At 47.7% G+C, this 19,937-nt stretch overlaps 1 protein-coding gene across 9 annotated transcripts in view; it reads right to left on the bottom strand.

The window, feature by feature from the left end:
• Positions 1–19,937, bottom strand: part of FRMD3 (FERM domain containing 3) — a 287,141-nt gene that overhangs the window by 95,134 nt on the left and 172,070 nt on the right. For 7 of the 9 annotated variants that reach the window (XM_089315277.1, XM_089315271.1, XM_008274897.5 and 4 more), the window contains one exon: positions 12,249–12,291. The exons of 1 other annotated variant lie outside the window; for it this stretch is intronic. In XM_089315277.1, coding sequence (XP_089171403.1) covers positions 12,249–12,291 — 43 coding nt within the window. Of the gene's footprint in view, positions 1–12,248; positions 12,292–12,878; positions 13,019–19,937 lie in introns of those variants that run through there. One more of the 9 variants, XM_089315282.1, reaches the window with a different exon arrangement.

Genomic DNA, 19,937 nt, shown 5'->3' on the forward strand with positions numbered 1-19,937 from the left:
GCAAAGGAATGAAGTGTCACCCAAAGAGAAGGCTAAGAGGGGTCTGCTCAGGATAGTGGCCTGGACAGCTTCCTTTCCCATCCCCCAAAAAACCCTCTCATCCACCTGGAACCCCAGATTATGTCCCTACTTGGAAACTGTATCTTCACAGGTGTAATTAAGAAGAGCTCATGGGCTCTAAATCCAATGACTGGTGTCTTTTTGTAAGAGAGACAGACACTGGGACACAAAGACACCAGGAAATGCAGCAAGAGGCCTGGTGAGGATGGACACAGCCGCAAGCCAAGGAGGACCTGGGGTTGTAGGCAGCTGGGGGCTGTTGGAAGGGGCAGGTTCTTCCCAGAGCCTCTAGAGGGAGCATGGCTTCAGACCTCCAGAGTTGTGTTGTCCAAAGCCATCCAGTGTATAATTTGTTGTGGTGGCCCTAGGAAACGAACACACCCAGCAAGAAAACGAACACACGTGAGCAGCTGGAACAACAGTCAGTTGGGAGCCAAGTGTCCCAAGTGGCCCCGTGAATGAGTATGGGGGCTGAGCTTACTTGCTCGTGTGTTCTCTCCTCCCTACTGATGAGCTCATTCAGCAGCAAGAGACGTATTTGTCAGAATCGTCCTCAGTGGTGGAAAACGCCAGAACACGAGGGAACGTGATAGAAACATAAAGCCCAAGAACAGACCATCCATACCCAAGACTCATATGGCATCTCAGGTCCCCAGGGAAAGCCATCGTAACTTCTGGGAAGAACTGTGGCCCTCAGCCAGCAACCTGCTGGTGTAGCTGAGTCAGACCCACTACAACAGAGGCTGATTTGCACGCAGAAGGCACTCCCAGGCACCCTGCCCCTTCAGGGTGCTTGATAGCCACACCATGTCTGGTAAAGCAGGCAAGAGTGAGATCTTAACCACCCTGCTGGGCTCATCAAGCCCCCGACAGGCACCAGCTGGGAGGGGGCAGACAGCCTGTTGAGGAGAGTAAGCCAGCTTGTTTGCATCCAGCTCTTACACTGCACGCTTCATCCACCATGCACCCCGACCTCCTTCCCTGCCTCTTCCCAACCTTCTTCCCCCCACCCTTCCTTTCTTTCTTGATTTTTGCACAAGGCTTTCTATTTTTATCCTTTTCTTTTTCTCTTTCTTATTACCGGGTAGTATATGAACACATTCTCATTATAAAATATCTCAGTAAAACATAATCCTATATAATAAAGCCTCCTGACCCTCCACCCCACTATCTTCCCCAGAGGTCACCACATACATTGTAGTATACAACCTCCCAGTCCCTCTTTTATGCACTTACATAGCAATAGTCCTTTTTTTTTTTCATAGAAATGGATCATTCTACATGTGACTTTATTATTTATTTTTAATTACTTTTATTTATTTGAGAAGCAGAGACAGAGCTTCCATGTGCTGGTTCACTCCCCAAATGCCCACAATGGTTGGGACGTGGCCAGGCCAAAGCCAGGAACTGGGAACCCAAGCCAGGTCCCCTACATGGGTGGCTGGAATTCAGCCATTGGAGCCAGCACTGCTACCTCCCAGAGTGTGCATTAACAGGAAACTGGAGCTAGCAGCTGGAGCCGGGAATCCAAGCCAACGAGGAATGCGGGGATCCTAACCAAGGAGTTTAACCCCCAGACAAAATGTCCACCCCTATATTTGATATTTTTATCTGCTCTTTAAACTTACCAATATAACTAATAAGTCTTTCTGTGATGACAGATAATACATGTCTATCACACTCTTTTTATTTTTTAAAGGCTTATTTATTTGACAGGTAGCAAGACACACAGAGTCTGAGAGAATGAGAGAGAGAGAATCTTCCATCTGCTGGCTCGTTCCCCAAATGGCCGCAATGGCCAGGGCTGGGCCAGGCTGAAGCCAGGAGCCTGGAACTCCCCCTGGGTGTTCCGCATGGGAAGCAAGGGCCATCTTCAGCTGCTTTCCCAGATATATTGGAGGGAGCTGGATGGGAAGTGGAGCAGCTGGGATGAGAACCAGTGTTCATATGGGATGCTGGTGTTGCAGGCGGCGGCTTAACCCTCTGCACCACAATACTGGCTCCCCGCCTTGTTCTTTTTAATGATGTTCTTTTTATGCACGTATGCAATAATAATAAGTTGCCAAAATTACTGGGCTTTTCATTGCTTCTAATTCTCCATGTTACAAACGATGATTTGCACCCCTGTATAATAGATACCTGTGCAGAATCCCTACTTTCTGAGACACTCACAGAAACGGACTTGGTGGATCAAGAGATATGGGCATTTTTAATGTCAAAAGATGCAACAAAATCTCCCTCCATAACAGCTTTACTGGGCTACCCCCTCTCACTAGCACAGTGTACCTGATCCTCACAACTAGATATTATCAACATTTATCATTGTGATTTGCATTTCCCTCGTTGCAAATTATGTCAAGTATCTGTCTCTGAGTTTATTGGCCATTTGCTTCATTCCTTCTCCAAGGCTTTTGCACATTTTTGGCTGAGTTATGCTTTGGTTCATAGCATCACACTTTATACATTCTGCATATTAATACTTGTTCTACACTTGGTAAGTGTTCTACCCATTACTTTGCCTGTGTTTCAATCTGTTAATCATTTGTTTTATTGCCATTCATTTAGAAAACATTTCCTGAGAATCTACTCTGTGCAGTGAACAAACCAAATATCCTGGGTCAAAAAGTTTACCTCCTGCACAAATTTGCTGGCATGTTGTTTTGTTCCTTCCGAGTTGTCCTTTTTCCTTAGAAGGCTCTACACCACCCCCCAATTATAAAATATCCATAAAGCTTTACTCAAAATTTCCATAGCTTATTAACTATACTAAATATATATTGTTAAATATACTGAAATTTATTTCTTGTATGTTATGAAGTATGTTTTTTGCCTTCAGATGAAAAGGCAATTATCCAAAAATCATGCCTTGAAAAATATGTGTCTCAATGTAAAATACAATGTTTATCTTAACCCATATTCCCATGAATAGTGGACTGCATTTTCTGTCCCACTAATCACTGTCCTATTCCTGGGTCCATCCTCATTACTGTATGGATCTATTACTCGGCCTCTGTCAATGACTATAGTTCAGCTCTCTTGATTTTCCGTTTCAGAGAACAGCCCCATCCGTGTTCTTTTTACATACAAGTATTTATTGGCCAACACTGAGCATTTTCCTTTGCAAATGAGCCTTAGAATCATTCCAAATGCCATCATCACACTGAAATGCTAGCTTAAATATCTTTGTAAGTGTGCATTTGTGAAGATCGACTTTATCAACAATGTTAACAGAAACCTGAGAAGTCTCCATTTATTGAACTCTTTTTTTAATCTACTGTACCACAACTGCACAGTAGGCTTCCCTGGTTTTATTCCTATAAATTGTGTGCATTTCTTGTATTTATTTGTAAGAAACCTGTTTTTATAGAAAACTTTTATTTAATAAATACAAATTTCAAAAGTATAACTTTTGGATTATAGCAGTCCTTCCCCTCCATAACCTCCCCCCCACCCACAACCATCCCAACTCCTGCTCCCTCTCCCATCCCATTCTTCATTAAGATTCACTTTAATTACCTTTATATACAGAAGACCAACTCTATACTAAGTAAAGATTTCAACAGACTGCACCCACACAGACACACAAAGTATAAAGTACTGTTTGAAGATTGGTTTTACCATTAATTCTCATAGTACAACTCATTAAGGACAGAGGTCCTACATGGGGAGTAAGTGCACAGTGACTCCCGTTGTTGATTTAACAATTGACACTCCTATTTATGTCATCAGTAATCACCTGAGGCTCTTTTCATGAGCTGCCAAGGCTATGGAAGCCTCTTAAGTCCATAAACTCCGACCTTATTTAGACAAGGCCATATCAAAGTGGAAGTTCTCTCCTCCCTTCAGAGAAAGGTACCTCCTTCTTTGATGGCCCCTTCTCTCCACCGGGATCTCATTTACAGAGATCTTTCATTTAGGTCATTTTTTTGCCACAGTGTCTTGGCTTTCCACGCCTGAGATATTCTCATGGGCTTTTTAGCCAGATCTGAATGCCTTAAGGGCTGATTCTGAGGCCAGAGTGCCAAGAAACCTGTGTTTTTACTTATCATTGCTACTGTAGATAAGAGCATATTTTCCCAGGATATCTGAGAAACAGTCACTGCTTGTGTGTATAAAAACTGTTGCTTTAGGATATTAATCTTGTCTCAAAGGAGAATGCCATTAGTCATCGCAGGTAGGGGCAGGGAAGGGAAGGCGATGGAGAGCTTGGTTGAGAACTAGAGAGGACAACGCCAGGTTTAAGACACTACCTGGCTCTCTGAAAAGGAATCTAGCACCCTCAGCACCTCCACTGCTGGGTGACCCGCACAAGGTACAGGAGCAAAATGAGAAAGCCCCAGCTTAACTGAGGGGAAACCCTCTGTGTGGAATGCTGGAGAATACCAAGAGAAGGCTGCACAGGGCACTGGAGCAGAGAGGAGGCCTCAGACACTGCTCGGGTCTCCCGGGGCTGAGCTGTCTCTGCTTATCCCAGTGGGGAACACGGTGTGTAGGAACAAGCAAGTGCAGGAGACCCAGAGTGAGGGCTGCAGGAGCACACAGGGTCCAGGGACTCGACTCGCATTCCAAGGCCATGGCAGGACCCACAGGTCTCAGCAGCATACTCAAAGCCAGGTGGGCCAGGTCTACCCAGAGCAGACATGTCCAACATACGGGCCCAACCACACGAGATGCATTGGGACAGGACTAGAAGCTTGCTGGAGAGAACAGATGTTCTTCCTGCCTCCTGATGCCACTTTGGGATTTGGGAAAGCTCTTCCTTTAAAAAATTAATTTATTTTGAAAGCCAGGGTTACAGAGTGAGGCAGAGAAAGAGAGGGGGAGAGAGAGAGATCCTCCATCTGCTTGTTCACTCCCCAAATGGCTGCAACGGCCAGGTTTGGGCCAGGCCAAAGTCAGAAGCCTGGAACTCCATCTGGGTCTTCCACATGGGTGGTAGGAGCCCCAGCACTTGGTCCATCTTGAAAACTGCCTCCCCAGGAGCATCAGCAGGGAAGTGAATCATAAGAGGAGTAGCCAGGACTTGAACCGGTGCTCACATGGGATGCTGGTGTTGCAGAAGGCAGCTTAACCCACTGCAGCACAACACTAATCCCAGAAAAGCTCTTGAAATGGGGAAGATAGCCGACTGTGAACAGGCACTTTGAAGTGGCTATGTTTAAACTATGCATTAACTGAGCAATCTTCTGGACAAGATCAAATCCTGAACTCGCATATCCTGAGTTACCCTGAAAGTGCAGGGCTAAATTTATTTTAAAATTTTTATTTATTTCTTACTTGAGAGGAGAGAGAGAGACAGAGAGAGACAGAGACAGAGAGAGAGAGAATCTCCCATCCACAGCGGTTTAGTGCTGTGTGCCAAGCTGAAGCTGGGAGCCTCGACCTCAACAGGTCTCCCATGTGGGTGGCAGGGACTCTGAGCCTGCTGGCTCCCAGCATCTGCGTTAGCACAATGCTGGTGTAAGAGGCTTGAGGCAGGCATCAGACCCAGGTTCTCTGATGTGGGATGCACCAGCCCAAACACCCACCCCAGGGTTAAATTTTTGCCTTCAGAGGAGAGAGGGGCTCACAAGCAAATGGAATTCAGTCGCAGCACATCTGAGTTGCAGTGTGTAACGTAATAAAAACGCTATGCCAATACAATTTGTGCAACTACTTAAACACTGTGGAACACACAATAGCGGCCCTCTTGATGTATTCACACTGGGCAACACTGCACCGTTACAAGGTCAAGGCTAAAAACTACAGGTTACAAGGAAGAACAAGCACTTTTACATGGAATGGATAGCAACATTCCTCTTTGAAGATCAAGGGCTCTGCGAGCCAACATTCCAAAGATGTCACCCAGTTAACACTTTGTTTGCCAGCCACCTGTTAGGCAAGTACTATTGGAAACAAAAGGGATCAGCAGTTCAGTCCACTTGGGTAACTACAGACAATGCAATGGAATAGGGAAATGGGGAAGCCGTATGTAGCCTGCGCACCTCACCTAGCAGACAAGGAGTAGAAGTTTGGTACTGAGGTTCCAGGTCTGGGTGGGAGGAGACTAACTATACCCCACCTGTCTCTCCCACCAGGTGCAGCTATGAAACCTGGACAGAGCACACCCAGCATCTGCTCACGGTCTCTGAAAAGTGAACAGCAGCAGGCACGTGGGAAAACAGGATGAGAATTCAAAGGACCTCTGAGCCAGTGGTGAGTTAACGTTTTTTTCCCCCTCTGGTATCCCCTGGCCAGAACTCAGGAGATACCTGGAAGAGGACATCAGCTCAGACAAAGAAAATTCCAGAAGCTTCTAACTAAAACTTGCAGAAAAAGAAAGGAGGTTTTGTCAGCAGACCTGTGGTTAATGGTGAGAAAGCAAAAATTTCTTTTCTGAAATGCTTTTAACATAATTTCTTTAATAGTTGTAAAACTACTCAAGGCATATATTCTACATTAGATTAATTCAGGTAATTCACTTTTTAATTTTTTGCTTATTTTCATCTCACTTGGAAGGCAGAGAGATGATGGGAGAGACAGACACTGGTTCTATCTCCAAATGCCCACAGTAGCCAGAGCTGGGCCAGGTTGAAGCCAGGAACCCAGAACTCCACCCAGGGCTCCCCAAAGGAAGGCAGGCCCCCCTACCTGCTGCCTCCATTAGCAGGAAGTTAGTTGTGTGGGAAGCAGAGGCAGGACTTGAACTCGATACTTCAGTATGGCTTGCAGGGGGTCTCTGGGGGCAACATGATTGCTTGGCAAAATGCCTGCCTTGGAAACTCATGGTTTTTGAGGCACGGATCTATTTCTTCCAAGCTGCCAGATATAGGCAGCTAGAACTGCCCTGTGGAGTCTGCAGTGATGGCCCCTCTGTCATTCCTAACACAGGTGATCTGTGTCTTCTCTTCCTCTCCTCCGTCTTGCTGAAGTTCATCAGTATTCCAAGATCAGTTCTCCCTGGTTTTGTGCACTGCGTACTGATAAACACAGCAGCGTGGATGCCCCCCAGAGTTGCTGGCTGAGTCTAAAAATCTCGTCTCCGAAATCACATGCTATGTTGCTCCATTCCCACGGCATTCTCCAAAGACAAAACAAGGCTGACACAGAAAGACCAGCGGCCGGGAGGGACTGGAGCAGGTGGAGCTCCAAGGAGGCAGCACGGGCGCACTCCGGCCGCAGCCGGTACCCCGACTATGGCGTGGGCATGAAAAAATCTATACGTGTGTCAGGAGTCATAAACCTGTGCCCCCAAACTAAGTCAATTATGCCACATACTGATTTAAAAAATAAAATTTAGCATTTCTCCAAAGTTCAAAGAAGACTTTAAGAAGCATTACAATTCAAAAATCTAAACCAAAATTAGTAACTGTTCAACTTATTAGTTTTTTCAAGCAAAAATTTATCTTTCTTCATAAACTTGAAGTTCCATAAAAATAAGTTTATATTTATTTTCAACAAGATCTGGGGGAAAACAAATATTTTCATGTAACATTGGTGGAAAGAAATTGCTACCAGTTCCTTGGGGTGGATGTTTATGGCTAAGGAAATATACAGTGTGTACATCTTTTGATCCAATCATTTCATTTCTAAGACTTTAATAGAGATACTCTCACAAGATGCGCAAATGAATCCAAACATGTTAATTATAGTGCACATTAAAATAACAAAATACTAGAACCAACCTTTATGTTCATTAATAAATATACATGTACATGACTAACAACCAGCAAATCATTTTTAAAATAAGCCAATTGTCAATTACCAATATACTATTAGCAGTTAATAATTATTAAGAACAACAGGGGCTAGTGTCGTGGTGTAGTGAGTTAAACCGATACCTTTGACTCCAGCACCCCATATGAGCCCTGGTTAGAGTCACCGCTGCTCCACTTCTGATCCAGCTCCCTGCTAACATACCTGGGAAAACAGCAGAAGATGGCCCAGTACTTGGACCCCTGCCCCCAAAATGGGAGACCCAGATGGAGTTCCAGGCTCTTGGCCTCAGCCTGGCCTGGCCCTCGCCTTTGCAGCCATTTGAGAAGTGAACCAGCAGATGAAAGATCTCTCTCTCTCTTTCTGTCTCTTTCTCTCTCTATGTACCCCTAACTTTCAAATAAATAAATCAATTTTTTTTAAAAAGGAAAAATACTAAAGTGAGCAAAAATATACAAAGAAAGATCTCATTTCTGCTTATTACAGATCATATATATGTTGGAATAACATATATATACATAAAAATTTCTGAAAGAATATGTAAAATATTGTTAATATTGGGCTTGGTGTGTAAGGAGGAAAAGAAAAGAAATAGTTCTGGTCTCCATTTTAAACATTTCCTAACCAAAAACCACAAACACTGTATAAATATATATATACACATATTTTTTAACCTTAAGAAACAATAACGCCTTCTGTGACAGTGAGTTTCGGGCGTCAGCTCGACAGGATCAAGGAGTACCCAGACACCCGGCAAAGCGGTGTTGGGGGCGTGTCTGTGAAAGGCTTTCTGTGGATGAGGTGGGAAGACCCGGCCTGGGCATGGGCGGCACCACTGGTGGGCAGGGGGTCTGCAGAGACTGCAGACAGACAGGGGCTGTCTTCACCTTGGACGTCAGAGTACTAGGCTCGCTGGCCTCAGGACTCCAGGACTCACCCTCACCACCCTCCAGTTCACAGCCATCCAGCCTCGGCTTCCCTGTCCCGAGACCCTTGGACTTGGGCTGAGCCACACTGCCGCAGCCCAGGGCCTCCTGCCTGCACACTGCCTGTCCCAGGACTTCTCAGTGGCTCTAACTAGGTGAGCCGGTTCCCCTAGCAAATCCCCTTCATCTGCCCCCAACACACACAGCCTATCCCTCCGTTTCTCTGGAGAACCCTGGCTAGTATATCTTTGCACTGGGCTTGTTAATCAGGACAGATGACTTTAGCCAACCCTGGGAAACACCTCCCTGGGAACACCCATAGTCAAAAGGATCTTAAGGGGCCGGCACTCTGGGTAAAGCTGCCACTTGCAGTGCTGGCATCCCATAGGGGCACCGGTTTGAGTCCTGGTTTCTCCACTTTCCATCCAGCTCTCTGCTATGGCCTGGAAAAGCAGTAGAAGATGCCCAAGTCCTTGGGCCCCTGCACCCGTGAAGGGAGACCCGGAAGAAGCTCCTGGCTCCTGGCTTCAGATCAGCACAGTCTTTTAAATAAAATAAAGAAATCTTTAAAAAAAAAGGGGGGGGGGGGATCTTAATGGGGTCAGAGCAAAGGACCCGGTGTTCTGTGAGACCTACGGCTCCTCCAATTCATTATGCAGTCATCACATGAAGCAACCAGAGGCTGAGGACACTTCAAAAAGCTCACAGGAAATGCAAATTATGATACTCACAAAACACAACCCGTCTCTGCCTACGCAACCTCAGGCAACAGGTGCCGATGATTCTCACTCCACCCTTCCCTCAGATTGGTAAGCCTCCACCTTTATGCACTAAAATAAACTTAGCTCTCAAATTCCATTTTCCATGAACTGTCACCGTGCCCTCATGTTTTCACAACCAGATCTTTTTGATAAATGCAAAAATGAGTGCCAGGAGTTGGACTGGGTTTCCAGGTTAACGATACAGAAGCCTTGGTTTATTTATCTTTTTTTTTATGTAAAGTCAGTATTTTGAGGACATATAAAAGAATACAAATTATTTTTGTTTTGTTTTTTTAAGATTTATGTATCTATTTGAAAGGCAGAGTTGCAGAGAGGCAGAGGCAGAGACAGAGAGAGAGAGATTTTCCATCTGCTGGTTCACTTCTCAACTGGCTGCAACAGCCAGAGCTGCACCAATCCAAAGCCAGAAGCCAGGAGCCTCTTTCCAGGTCTTCCACAAGGTACAAAGGCCCAAGGCCTGGGCCATCTTCTACTGCTTTCCCAGGCCATAGCAGAGAGCTGGCTCAAAAGTGGAGCAGCCAGGACTCAAACAGGCACCCATATGGGATGCCACCACAGCAGGTGGTGGCTTTACCTGCTACACCACAGCGCTGGCCCCCTACACAGAAATTCTTGGTACTGAAAAAGACATCCTCATCGACACTGGCCAAAATAGGTTTCTGATTTTGAGAAGAATGACATGATTTTTTGTACACTAATGCTCTCAACAGCACAACGGGGGACTGGGTGATGGGTAAGACTTTGCCAATTCCTAGTATCTGTGAGTCACCCTGTCTGGTTTAGAAACTCAATTTTATGCAGTTCTTTTACCACATTCAGATTCCATTGATCATTAGACTGAAATTTGCCAGTAATCAAATGGCAAGTAAACTCTTTTTATAAAACATTAGCCATTTTCCTCTTTAATAGTGTTTATTTATTTGGAAGGCAGAGATAGAGACAGAGACAGATAGAGTGCACTCCTATCTGCTGGTTCACTCCCAAATGCCCAGGACAGCTGAGGCTCAGGCAGATCTAGGAACTCAGTCCAGATCTCCCACAAGTATCAGAAAATCCAACAGCACTACCCTGCAGAGTCTGCACTGGCAGGAAACTGAAGTCAGGTGCCAGGGTTGGGTATCAAACCCAAGCACTCCTAGGGGGATGCAGTTGTGGAACCACTAGGCTAAGCCTCTAAGCCTCCACCTTTCCAACTGACTGCTCAGATTTGCTTATGAACAGCCAATTCTTATGCAGCCAATTCCTCACATGCCTTACATTCCCTATACATTTAAATTGTCTTCTATTAAGTGTGGAAATACTATTAAAGGGAAATTTATATTTTAAAAATGTGTATGCTTTAAGGAAAATATTGCATTCAAGAGCCAGAGTCATTTAATATAAATCCAATCACCAAGAGGTAGTCCACATATTTTTAAATATGAGGATACTTCAAAAAGATCAAGGAAATGGAATTAAAAGATAAATTTATTTTGGTGCAAAACATTTTGAAGTCCATGCATAGTTTCTTCATGATATGCAGGAACTTTTTAAAGTACCTCATAGATACACAAAAATGTCAACATTTGGCAGTGAAGGGAGAAAAGCTGTCTCGGGCATGTCAGTTTATTCCCACTGTCCTGCACAGGACACTGTGTGGGACCTCTTGGGATCTCTGACCTGCTACTCCAACAGGGATGCATTCTCCCACTCCAGGCCAGCCTCGCCCCCAACACTCTGGCCCTCTGGACTTTCCACACCTGCTGCTGCACCTGCTGTCACCTCAACACATCTCTCCTGCCATGGCCAGAGGAAGTTTGCTCTTGAATGCTAGGAGGAGGAGAGGAGATGAAAGGAAATGGACAGAGGGAGGGAGAAAGAAGCAAGGTAAGGAACAGATATGTGGGCTGCTAGCTCGCAATCTACATTCACTCTCTCCCTCTGCCACCTGAAAACTCTACGCAGAATGATGTCTTCATGTTGGACAAAGACAAGAAGCCCTGGAATGATGCCCAGGGGTGTAATATATACTAATCTGACCGCTGATGAGAAAACAAAAGACTTACTGCAGAGCCCTGGAAAAGTTGCCTGGAGAGATAAATGGTTTGGGAGCAGGCAATGATTCTCTGAAGTGCGTTTCAGGTCTCCTCCGAACCAGAAATAAAAGCAAGTTGGCTACAGCCTGGGATGAGTGACCAGGACAAAAGATCATGTCACCCAAGACTACAAGACAACAGGATGCTCCAGGTGGATGACCTGACGATGCTACCCAAGCCAAGAACAACAACAACAACAAGAGGAGCTCGGAGCATCAGCGCCTGAAACCAACTGCTCACACCACCGCCCCTCAACCTTTTTCCCATGATGTTTAGGGGCTTGAAGGTTGGAGAAGAATAACACAATCTCTAGTAACGTTGTCAGTAAAGTTTTAATCTCCACTCATACCTGCTTCTCTCCTCCTCCACCCCAAACCCTTGACCAGCAACCACCCCCACCCCGCCCCACAATCGAAAGGAACTGGGTACATGGTGATTATGTGCGATGTCTATTTGATCACCCAATTCCAACGTTCCTAGTCCCATGTGAAGACGGTGGGGAGGGAGAGAGGCACGGGAGGCAGAGGGAACAGTGACTGCAGTGGGAGGAGAGGAGATGACAGACAGCTCTCCCCAGACAGAGAGGCCTCCACTCACGCATTTATCTTCAACTCTGTCCTGGCTTCCCCTGGCTGGAGAAATTTTGTCAGGAAGCAGAATCTATCTTTAGACATTTCAGAGAAAAACGCGAGCTGCAGATTGACACTTACATTTCATTTGCTTGCAGATGGACTTGTTAGGCTCAAGCCAGTGCTGGGGAGAAGGGAAAAAAAAAAGAGATCGGGGGTCAAATTTCTTACTTAGTAAGGAATTCCCAAGTGCAGCCCCAGTTCCCATGGATATTCCCCAGCCTCTACCCTCTGAAGGCCAACGTACACGACTCAGCAATAGCGGGAACGCAGAGAAGGTCTCCGCGTTAACACTTAACACTGACGGAGGACTACAGATTACAGTGATTACACAGTTGCTAGGCGAGAAGGCCCCAGGAGTGAATGTGCACTGGGGTGGATGCCTGGGCAGCTCCAGGCCACTCCTAGGCGACTCTGAGCTCTGCTGCTCTGGGAAAGCCACAGATGCCTAAGGAGCATTTGACATCTATGACCTCAAAGACTCACAGCCCAGCAAAAGCATCAACACCCAGTTCCCCCTCGGGGCCACCCTCCTTCACGATGAATGTTGCACCAAGACAGCCTGAGCCCTATCACACTCCTCCCTTCTGATGTGGAGGAACAAATCATTTTAAATGTTCACTTCCTGAGAGCTGAGGTCGTCAGAAAGACACACTGGCTCTGCCACAAAATACAGCAGCCAACAGCCCGGGTATCTGAGAATCACGTTACCAAGGCCTTGATGTGAACTGGACACCAGGCTGGTCCAGGTGGCCCCTGTCTCCACACCACATACAAAGGTCACTTCCACATGCTGGGAGCCGGCTAGTGTTTGAGATCACCGACCATGAGCCCTTGAGGCTGCTCAGGGGATGTCAATAAGAGTCACTTTTGCACCTGCAGTTTATAAAGATTGGAAGGGATCCTTCTCTCCTGGGGAACCCCAACTGCTTCATGCTGGAGAGGAAGGAAGAGAAGGAAGCTTCCCACCCGTTGAGCTCCCACGCCTCACTCCAGCTCATGCGTGTCACCCAGTCAGCCTCAAGGTTGGGTGTTACCCCTACCCTTGGATGTAAACGCAGGCCCCTAAAGGGGTGTAGTGGGAGCTAATGTTTGTGCAGCACTTACGAAGTGCCAGTTGCTGGTAGAGTTGTCAGGAGCTGGTTTGGTTTTTTTTTTTCAGTCCTCACTGCCACTCCATTTAGCAAGGAGAGTGTGAGGCTCAGGACGCTGAACCACCTGCCCGAGGTCACCCCCATCAGCGGTGAGCTAGGAAGCAGCGGGATTCCAGAGGGGGCCTACAGCTCAGCTGCGAGACATCTCGACTGACCAGACTTCTCCAATAATACTCCTGATTTTCTCAGGGGCTGAACATGCGGGTGGTCAAATCAGGTATCAGAACTCAGCAGGCTTTCAGAAACAATGGGGGTGGGAGCAGCAGGGTCTAGTGTGGTACTGAAGACACCTGTTGGGACACCTGCATCCCTCAACAGCTGTATCTGGGCTAGATTGTGAGTTCCACTCCCCACTCCAGCTTCCTGCCAATGTGCACCAGGGAAAGCAGCAAGTGATGGCTCAAGTAGCTGGGTCCCTGCCACCCACATGGGAGACCCAGATAAGGTTCCTAGCTCCCAGCTTCCACTTGGCCTACTTCCTGTCATTGGAGGCATGTGGGGGAATAAACCAGCAGATGAGAGATCTCCGTCTCTCTCTCACTCTGTGTGTATAGCTCAAATTTTTTAAAAAGCAATCTTTTATCTGTTCCAACATTATGGAAATTCTAACAACAAAAACCCATAAACTTATCCATGACCATTTTGCACAGACAAGATGAAAGAGAAATTTCTTTGCTTTTGGCCAAAATTATATCAACTCATGTTGGGAGTCTTTATTATCTCCTAATTAGAAATTACATACTTATAATTAAACAGTGGAAAACTAATGTATTATATCACGCACTGGCCATCTAACCTTGTGCAAGATGTTTAAAACACTCTATATCTCAATTCCAAAATCTATACAACTAACAGCAATAGTACCCACCTGTAGAGCTGTCATGGGGATTTAAAAGTTAACAAATGTAAGACACACAATGCCTAGCACATAAGAAGTACCCAGTAAATGCTTGTTTGCTGCTGCTGTTTTTATTACTTGGTAATCAGTAGATCACATCTTTTCAACACATGGTTTCATAGAGGAAAACAATGAAAGGTGCTCTTAGTGATTCAATTACTTTGCCAGAAATAAATGAAGAGATGATTTAGAAGGGGGGGGGGGCATCAGTGCCGTAGATCAGTACCTACTGCTACTGCTGCAGAGAGAAGAAATCGCCAGTCATTCTGCCAATCAAGTCTGAAGCACAAATACGCTCTCCCTAGCCCTTCTCTGCTTCACTTCAACTTGCCTCTCCAACTTCCAACTCCAGGAGACAAGTCCATTTGACTTTGTGTGCTCCACCCAGGACTAAGAGAAGGATTCCCGGACAGAGGGAAGGCCCAGAAAGAATGAGCACCAGGAGGGCTGGCTGTGCCTGCCGTGGCGCTATAGATTAGCTATGTCTGCTGTGGACAGGCAGGGGACATCTACGACATGCCTGCAAGGCATTTGCCATCTGTGCCCTAAATGAAGTGTTTGCTCTCATTGTCCTAAGAAATACACCTTGCAGTTTTGCACAGGTCCTCCTGTCCTTGTCCTCTCGGCCTCTTCATACCCTATCCTTGCATTTCAGGCCCCGTGCGTCTCAGTCACCTACTTCTACTGCATGATCACTACATATGTTTCCAGGACAACTATGCTTCCCCAGCAGCCATGGGGCATAAACACCTAATAAAAATAAGCCAGCAAAGGATTACGGGGGGCCAGTGCTACGGCATAGCGGGTAAAGCTACCGCATGCAGTGCCGGCATTCCATATGGGCACCGGTTGGAGTCCCGGCTGCTCCACTTCCCATCCAGCTCTCTGCTATGGCCTGGAAAAGCAGTAAAAGATGGCCCAAGTCCTTGGGCCCCTGCACCCATGTGGGAGACCTGGAGGAAGCTCCTGGCTCCTGGCTTCGGATCAGCACAGCTCTAGCAGTTGCAGCCAGTTGGGGAGTGAACCAGCAGATGGAAGACTTCTCTCTCTCTCTCTCTCTCTCTCTCTCTCTGCCTCTCCTTCTCTCTGTGTAACTCTGACTTTCAAATAAATAAATAAATCTTTTAAAAAAAAGGATTACAGGAAATCTTTTCTTCAAAGAGGCCAAGCTCATGTTATCATTTATTAAAACAAGCAAACCTGACTGACCAGTGGCCTACCAATTCCTTTATTCTCCAGTTTGCCCATGTGAAGGAAGGGCATATAATGGGATTTTCACTGCTGAATTATATAAAGTTACAAGGCATTAGAAAGAACACTAATGATCACCATTAAGGGAATGACTACATCAACTGTGGTCTGTGCATATTCTGCTGATCCTGCCGTGCAGTTTGATATGAGGTGGGCCTTTATGTGGAACACTTGACACACTGTGGGATGAGAAGGGTTAATGCAAAAGCTCTAACTGTGGCTGCAGGTAATTCTGAAATTATGCACCTAAGCACCCCAAGGAGACTGCAGCCCTCACAGACACCTGTCAGCGCAGTGGGAACTGGGAGCTCCAGGGAGTGCCCAGCAGATCGTGCCACAGGGCTCCTGGTGCCGTGGTTTTTGCAAAGCTGAGGTTTCTGGTGGCTGATGTGATCAAAAACAAGCACCTTGCAACAACAGGCGCGGAACCGGCAATGAGAAGTGCAGTGCCCAACAGGATCCTGGGAGTGCACAACAGACGCCTTCTCTTGTCACTGAGTACTGTTATTTAAGGAATTTTCTGTGTATTTTAAATTTTTATTTATTTTAGGTATTGGTGAGGCAGAGAGAGAGAGAGAGAGAGAAACTGCATCTACTGGTTCCCTCTCTAAATGCCCATGATGGCCATGCTGGGCCAGGCTGAAGCCAGGATCTGGACCCTCAGTCCGGGTTTCCCATGTGAGTGGCAGAGACCTAAACACTTGATTTATAACTGCTGCCTCCCAGGGTACTCATTAGCAGAAAACTGGAATAGTGAACAGAGCTGGGACTTGAACCCAGGCACTCTGATATGCACTGTGGGCATTCCACGCAGTGTCTTAACCTCTAAGCCAAATGCCCATCACTATGTACAGAACATGTCAAATGGTAAGCTGTTAGGATATAAATACTGATTAAGTTAGTTGGATCTAAGTGTTACTAGACACGGAACTGTTAAATATCCTCCTGGCTGAGGGACACCATGAAATAACGACTAAAATACTAAGAGAGCCAAAAATCAACAGAACTTGGGAAACTTTAACTCTGGTATATAATTAATATCATATAGTTAATGTGCTGTCTTTTATTTTAAGATTTATTTTATTTATTTGAACGGCAGAGTTACAGAAAGAGAAACGGAGAGACAAAGAGAGAGTTCTTCCATCCACTGGTTCACTCCCCAAATGACTGTAACAGCCAGAGCTGAGCTGATCCAAAGCCAGGAGCCAGCAGCTTCTTCCGGGTCTCCCGCATGGGGTGCAGGGGCCCAAGGACTTGGGCCACCTTCCACTGCTTTCCCAGGGCACCACAGAGAGCAGGATCGGAAGAGGAGCAGCAGGGACCCAAACCAGCACCCATATGGGATGCCTGCACTGCAGGCCAGGGCTTTAACCCGCTGTGCCACAGTTTCGGCCCCTAATATGTTGCCTTTTTAAAATAAAAACTGCAAGGGGGCAGGCATCATGGCACAATGGGTTAGACTTCCATCCGGAATCCCCGGACCTTATCAGAGTGCCAGTTCCAGCCCTGACTACTCTGCTTCCAACCCAGCTTCCTGATGATGAGCCTGAGAGGCAGGAGACGAAAGCCCAGGCACTCAGGTTCCATCACGTGGGAAACCAGGAGGGAGGTTCCCGGCTCCAGACTTCTGCCTGGCTCATCTTTGGCTGTTACAGATGAAAGATAGAAGATCTCTGTCTCTCCCTCTCTGTCATTCTGCCATTCGAATAAAATAAATAAATCTCTTTTTTTACTTTTTAAATTTAATTTATTATTATCTTTTTGACAGGCAGAGTTAGACAGTGAGAGAGAGAGACAGAGAAAGGTCTTCCTTCTGTTGGTACCCCTCAAATGGCCGCTAAGGCCAGTGCACTACACCAATCCGAAGCCAGGAGCCAGGTGCTTCTCCTGGTCTCCCATGCGGGTGCAGGGCCCAAGGACTTGGCCATCCTCCACTGCACTCCCAGGCCACAGCAGAGAGCTGGACTGGAAGAGCAGCAACCGGGACAGAATCCGGCACCCTGACCAGGACTAGATCCCGGGGTGCCGGGGCCGCAGGCGGAAGATTAGCCTAGTGAGTCATGGCACAGCCAAATAAATATCTTTTTAAAAAGTGCAAGACACCATTATAATTCAAAAAATATATTTAAATAAGTACAAAATGGTGGCTGGCACTGTGGCGTAGCAGGTAAAGCCACTGCCTGCAGTGCTGGCATCCCATATGGGTGCCAGTTCGAGACCCGGCTGCTCCACTTCCGATCCAGCTCCCTGCTATGGCCTGGGATAGCAGTAGAAGATGGCCCAAGTCCTTGGGCCCCTGCACCTGCATGGGAGACCTGGAAGAAGCTCCTGGCTCCTGGCTTCAGATCAGCACAGTTCTGGCCATTGAGGCCATCTGGGGAGTGAACCAACAGAAGGAAGACCTTTCTCTCTGCCTCTCCTTCTCTAACTCTGACTTCCAAATAAATAAATAAATATTTTTGAAAAGTTACCTGGGGTTGGCGCTGTGGAGCAGCAGGTTAATCCACCTGTGGTGCCGGCATCCCATATGGGTGCCGGTTCTAGTCCTGGCTGCCCCTCTTCCAATCCAGCTCTCTGCTATGGCCTGGGAAAGCAGTAGAAGATGGCCCAAGTCCTTGGGCCCCTGCACCCACATGAGAGACCTAGAAGAAGCACCTGGCTCCTGGCTTTGGATCAGCACAGCTCTGGCCATTGAGGCCATCTGGGGAGTGAACCAACAGAAGGAAGACCTTTCTCTCTGTCTCTCCCTCTCATTGTTTGTAACTCTACCTCTCAAATAAATAAATAAAATCTTTAAAAAAATAAAAATAAATAAATAAGAACAAAATGTATTTTTTAAAATATGAAATGATACCTGTGGAAGTGGATAATAGGGATGGGGGTGTGAATTAAGGAGTACCGGTTAAAGGAAAACTCTGACATTGGTACAATGTAGAACTGACATTCTACAATGTACAATTGCACTTTCTACAACCTATAAAGTTAAAAGCAACAAAGTGTTTAACTTTAACCTTTAAACTTGTTCTAACTTTAACCTTTTTCCATGTATTGGTGCATTACATCAATAATTAAAAATCAATTTAAAAAAAAAAAAAGAAAGCTAAGCGCTACTCAGAGGATGCAGATGGATCTCATGTCATCTGCAGACAAGAGAAATAGTTTCCTATGTGACAGGGCAGATGCTAAGCAGATGCTGAGCCCCAGGGCTGATCTTGGGTCAGACCCAGGATCTAGCAGCCCTGGGCTCCGCTCCTCTCCCTGACACAGATCAGCTGTGTGAGAGACCTCAGGCGAGTTCTGTGGTTTCCTTGCTTCCAGCATTCTCACGAGGGCCACGTGGGTTAATTCACGGGGAAGCCCTTGGGACTGAGCACAGTGGTCAGCGGGGCTCAGTATGCACTGGCTGCCACCACCTTCTTCACACTGGCTGGGGGAGAGTCCTCCGCGCTCCCCTCCCACCTCACTGGGGGAGAGTCCTCCCGCTCCCCTCCCACCTCACTGGGGGAGAGTCCTCCACGCTCCCCCCCCACCTCACTGGGGGAGAGTCCTCCCGCTCCCCTCCCACCTCACTGGAGGAGAGTCCTCCCGCTCCCCTCCCACCTCACTGGAGGAGAGTCCTCCCGCTCCCCTCCCACCTCACTGGGGGAGAGTCCTCCCACTCCGCTCCCACCTCACTGGGGGAGAGTCCTCCCACTCCCCTCCCACCTCACTGGGGGAGAGTCCTCCCGCTCCCCCCCCACCTCACTGGGGGAGAGTCCTCCGCGCTCCCCCTCCCACCTCACTGGGGGAGAGTCCTCCCGCTCCCCCCCCACCTCACTGGGGGAGAGTCCTCCGCGCTCCCCCTCCCACCTCACTGGGGGAGAGTCCTCCGCACTCCCCGCCCACCTCACTGGGGGAGAGTCCTCCGCGCTCCCCTCCCACCTCACTGGGGGAGAGTCCTCCCACTCCCCCCCACCTCACTGGGGGAGAGTCCTCCCACTCCCTTCCCACCTCACTGGGGGAGAGTCTTCCCGCTCCCCTCCCACCTCACTGGGGGAGAGTCCTCCGGGCTCCCCTCCCACCTCACTGGGGGAGAGTCCTCCCGCTCCCCTCCCACCTCACTGGGGGAGAGTCCTCCCACTCCCTTCCCACCTCACTGGGGGAGAGTCTTCCCGCTCCCCTCCCACCTCACTGGGGGAGAGTCCTCCGGGCTCCCCCCCCACCTCACTGGGGGAGAGTCCTCCGCGCTCCCCCTCCCACCTCACTGGGGGAGAGTCCTCCCGCTCCCCCCCACCTCACTGGGGGAGAGTCCTCCGCGCTCCCCCTCCCACCTCACTGGGGGAGAGTCCTCCGCACTCCCCGCCCACCTCACTGGGGGAGAGTCCTCCGCGCTCCCCTCCCACCTCACTGGGGGAGAGTCCTCCGCGCTCCCCCTCCCACCTCACTGGGGGAGAGTCCTCCCACTCCCCCCCCACCTCACTGGGGGAG

This window comes from Oryctolagus cuniculus, chromosome 1 (assembly GCF_051225735.1).
Source record: "Oryctolagus cuniculus isolate XC-2025 breed Fujian yellow rabbit chromosome 1, ASM5122573v1, whole genome shotgun sequence".
Taxonomy (NCBI): domain Eukaryota; kingdom Metazoa; phylum Chordata; class Mammalia; order Lagomorpha; family Leporidae; genus Oryctolagus; species Oryctolagus cuniculus.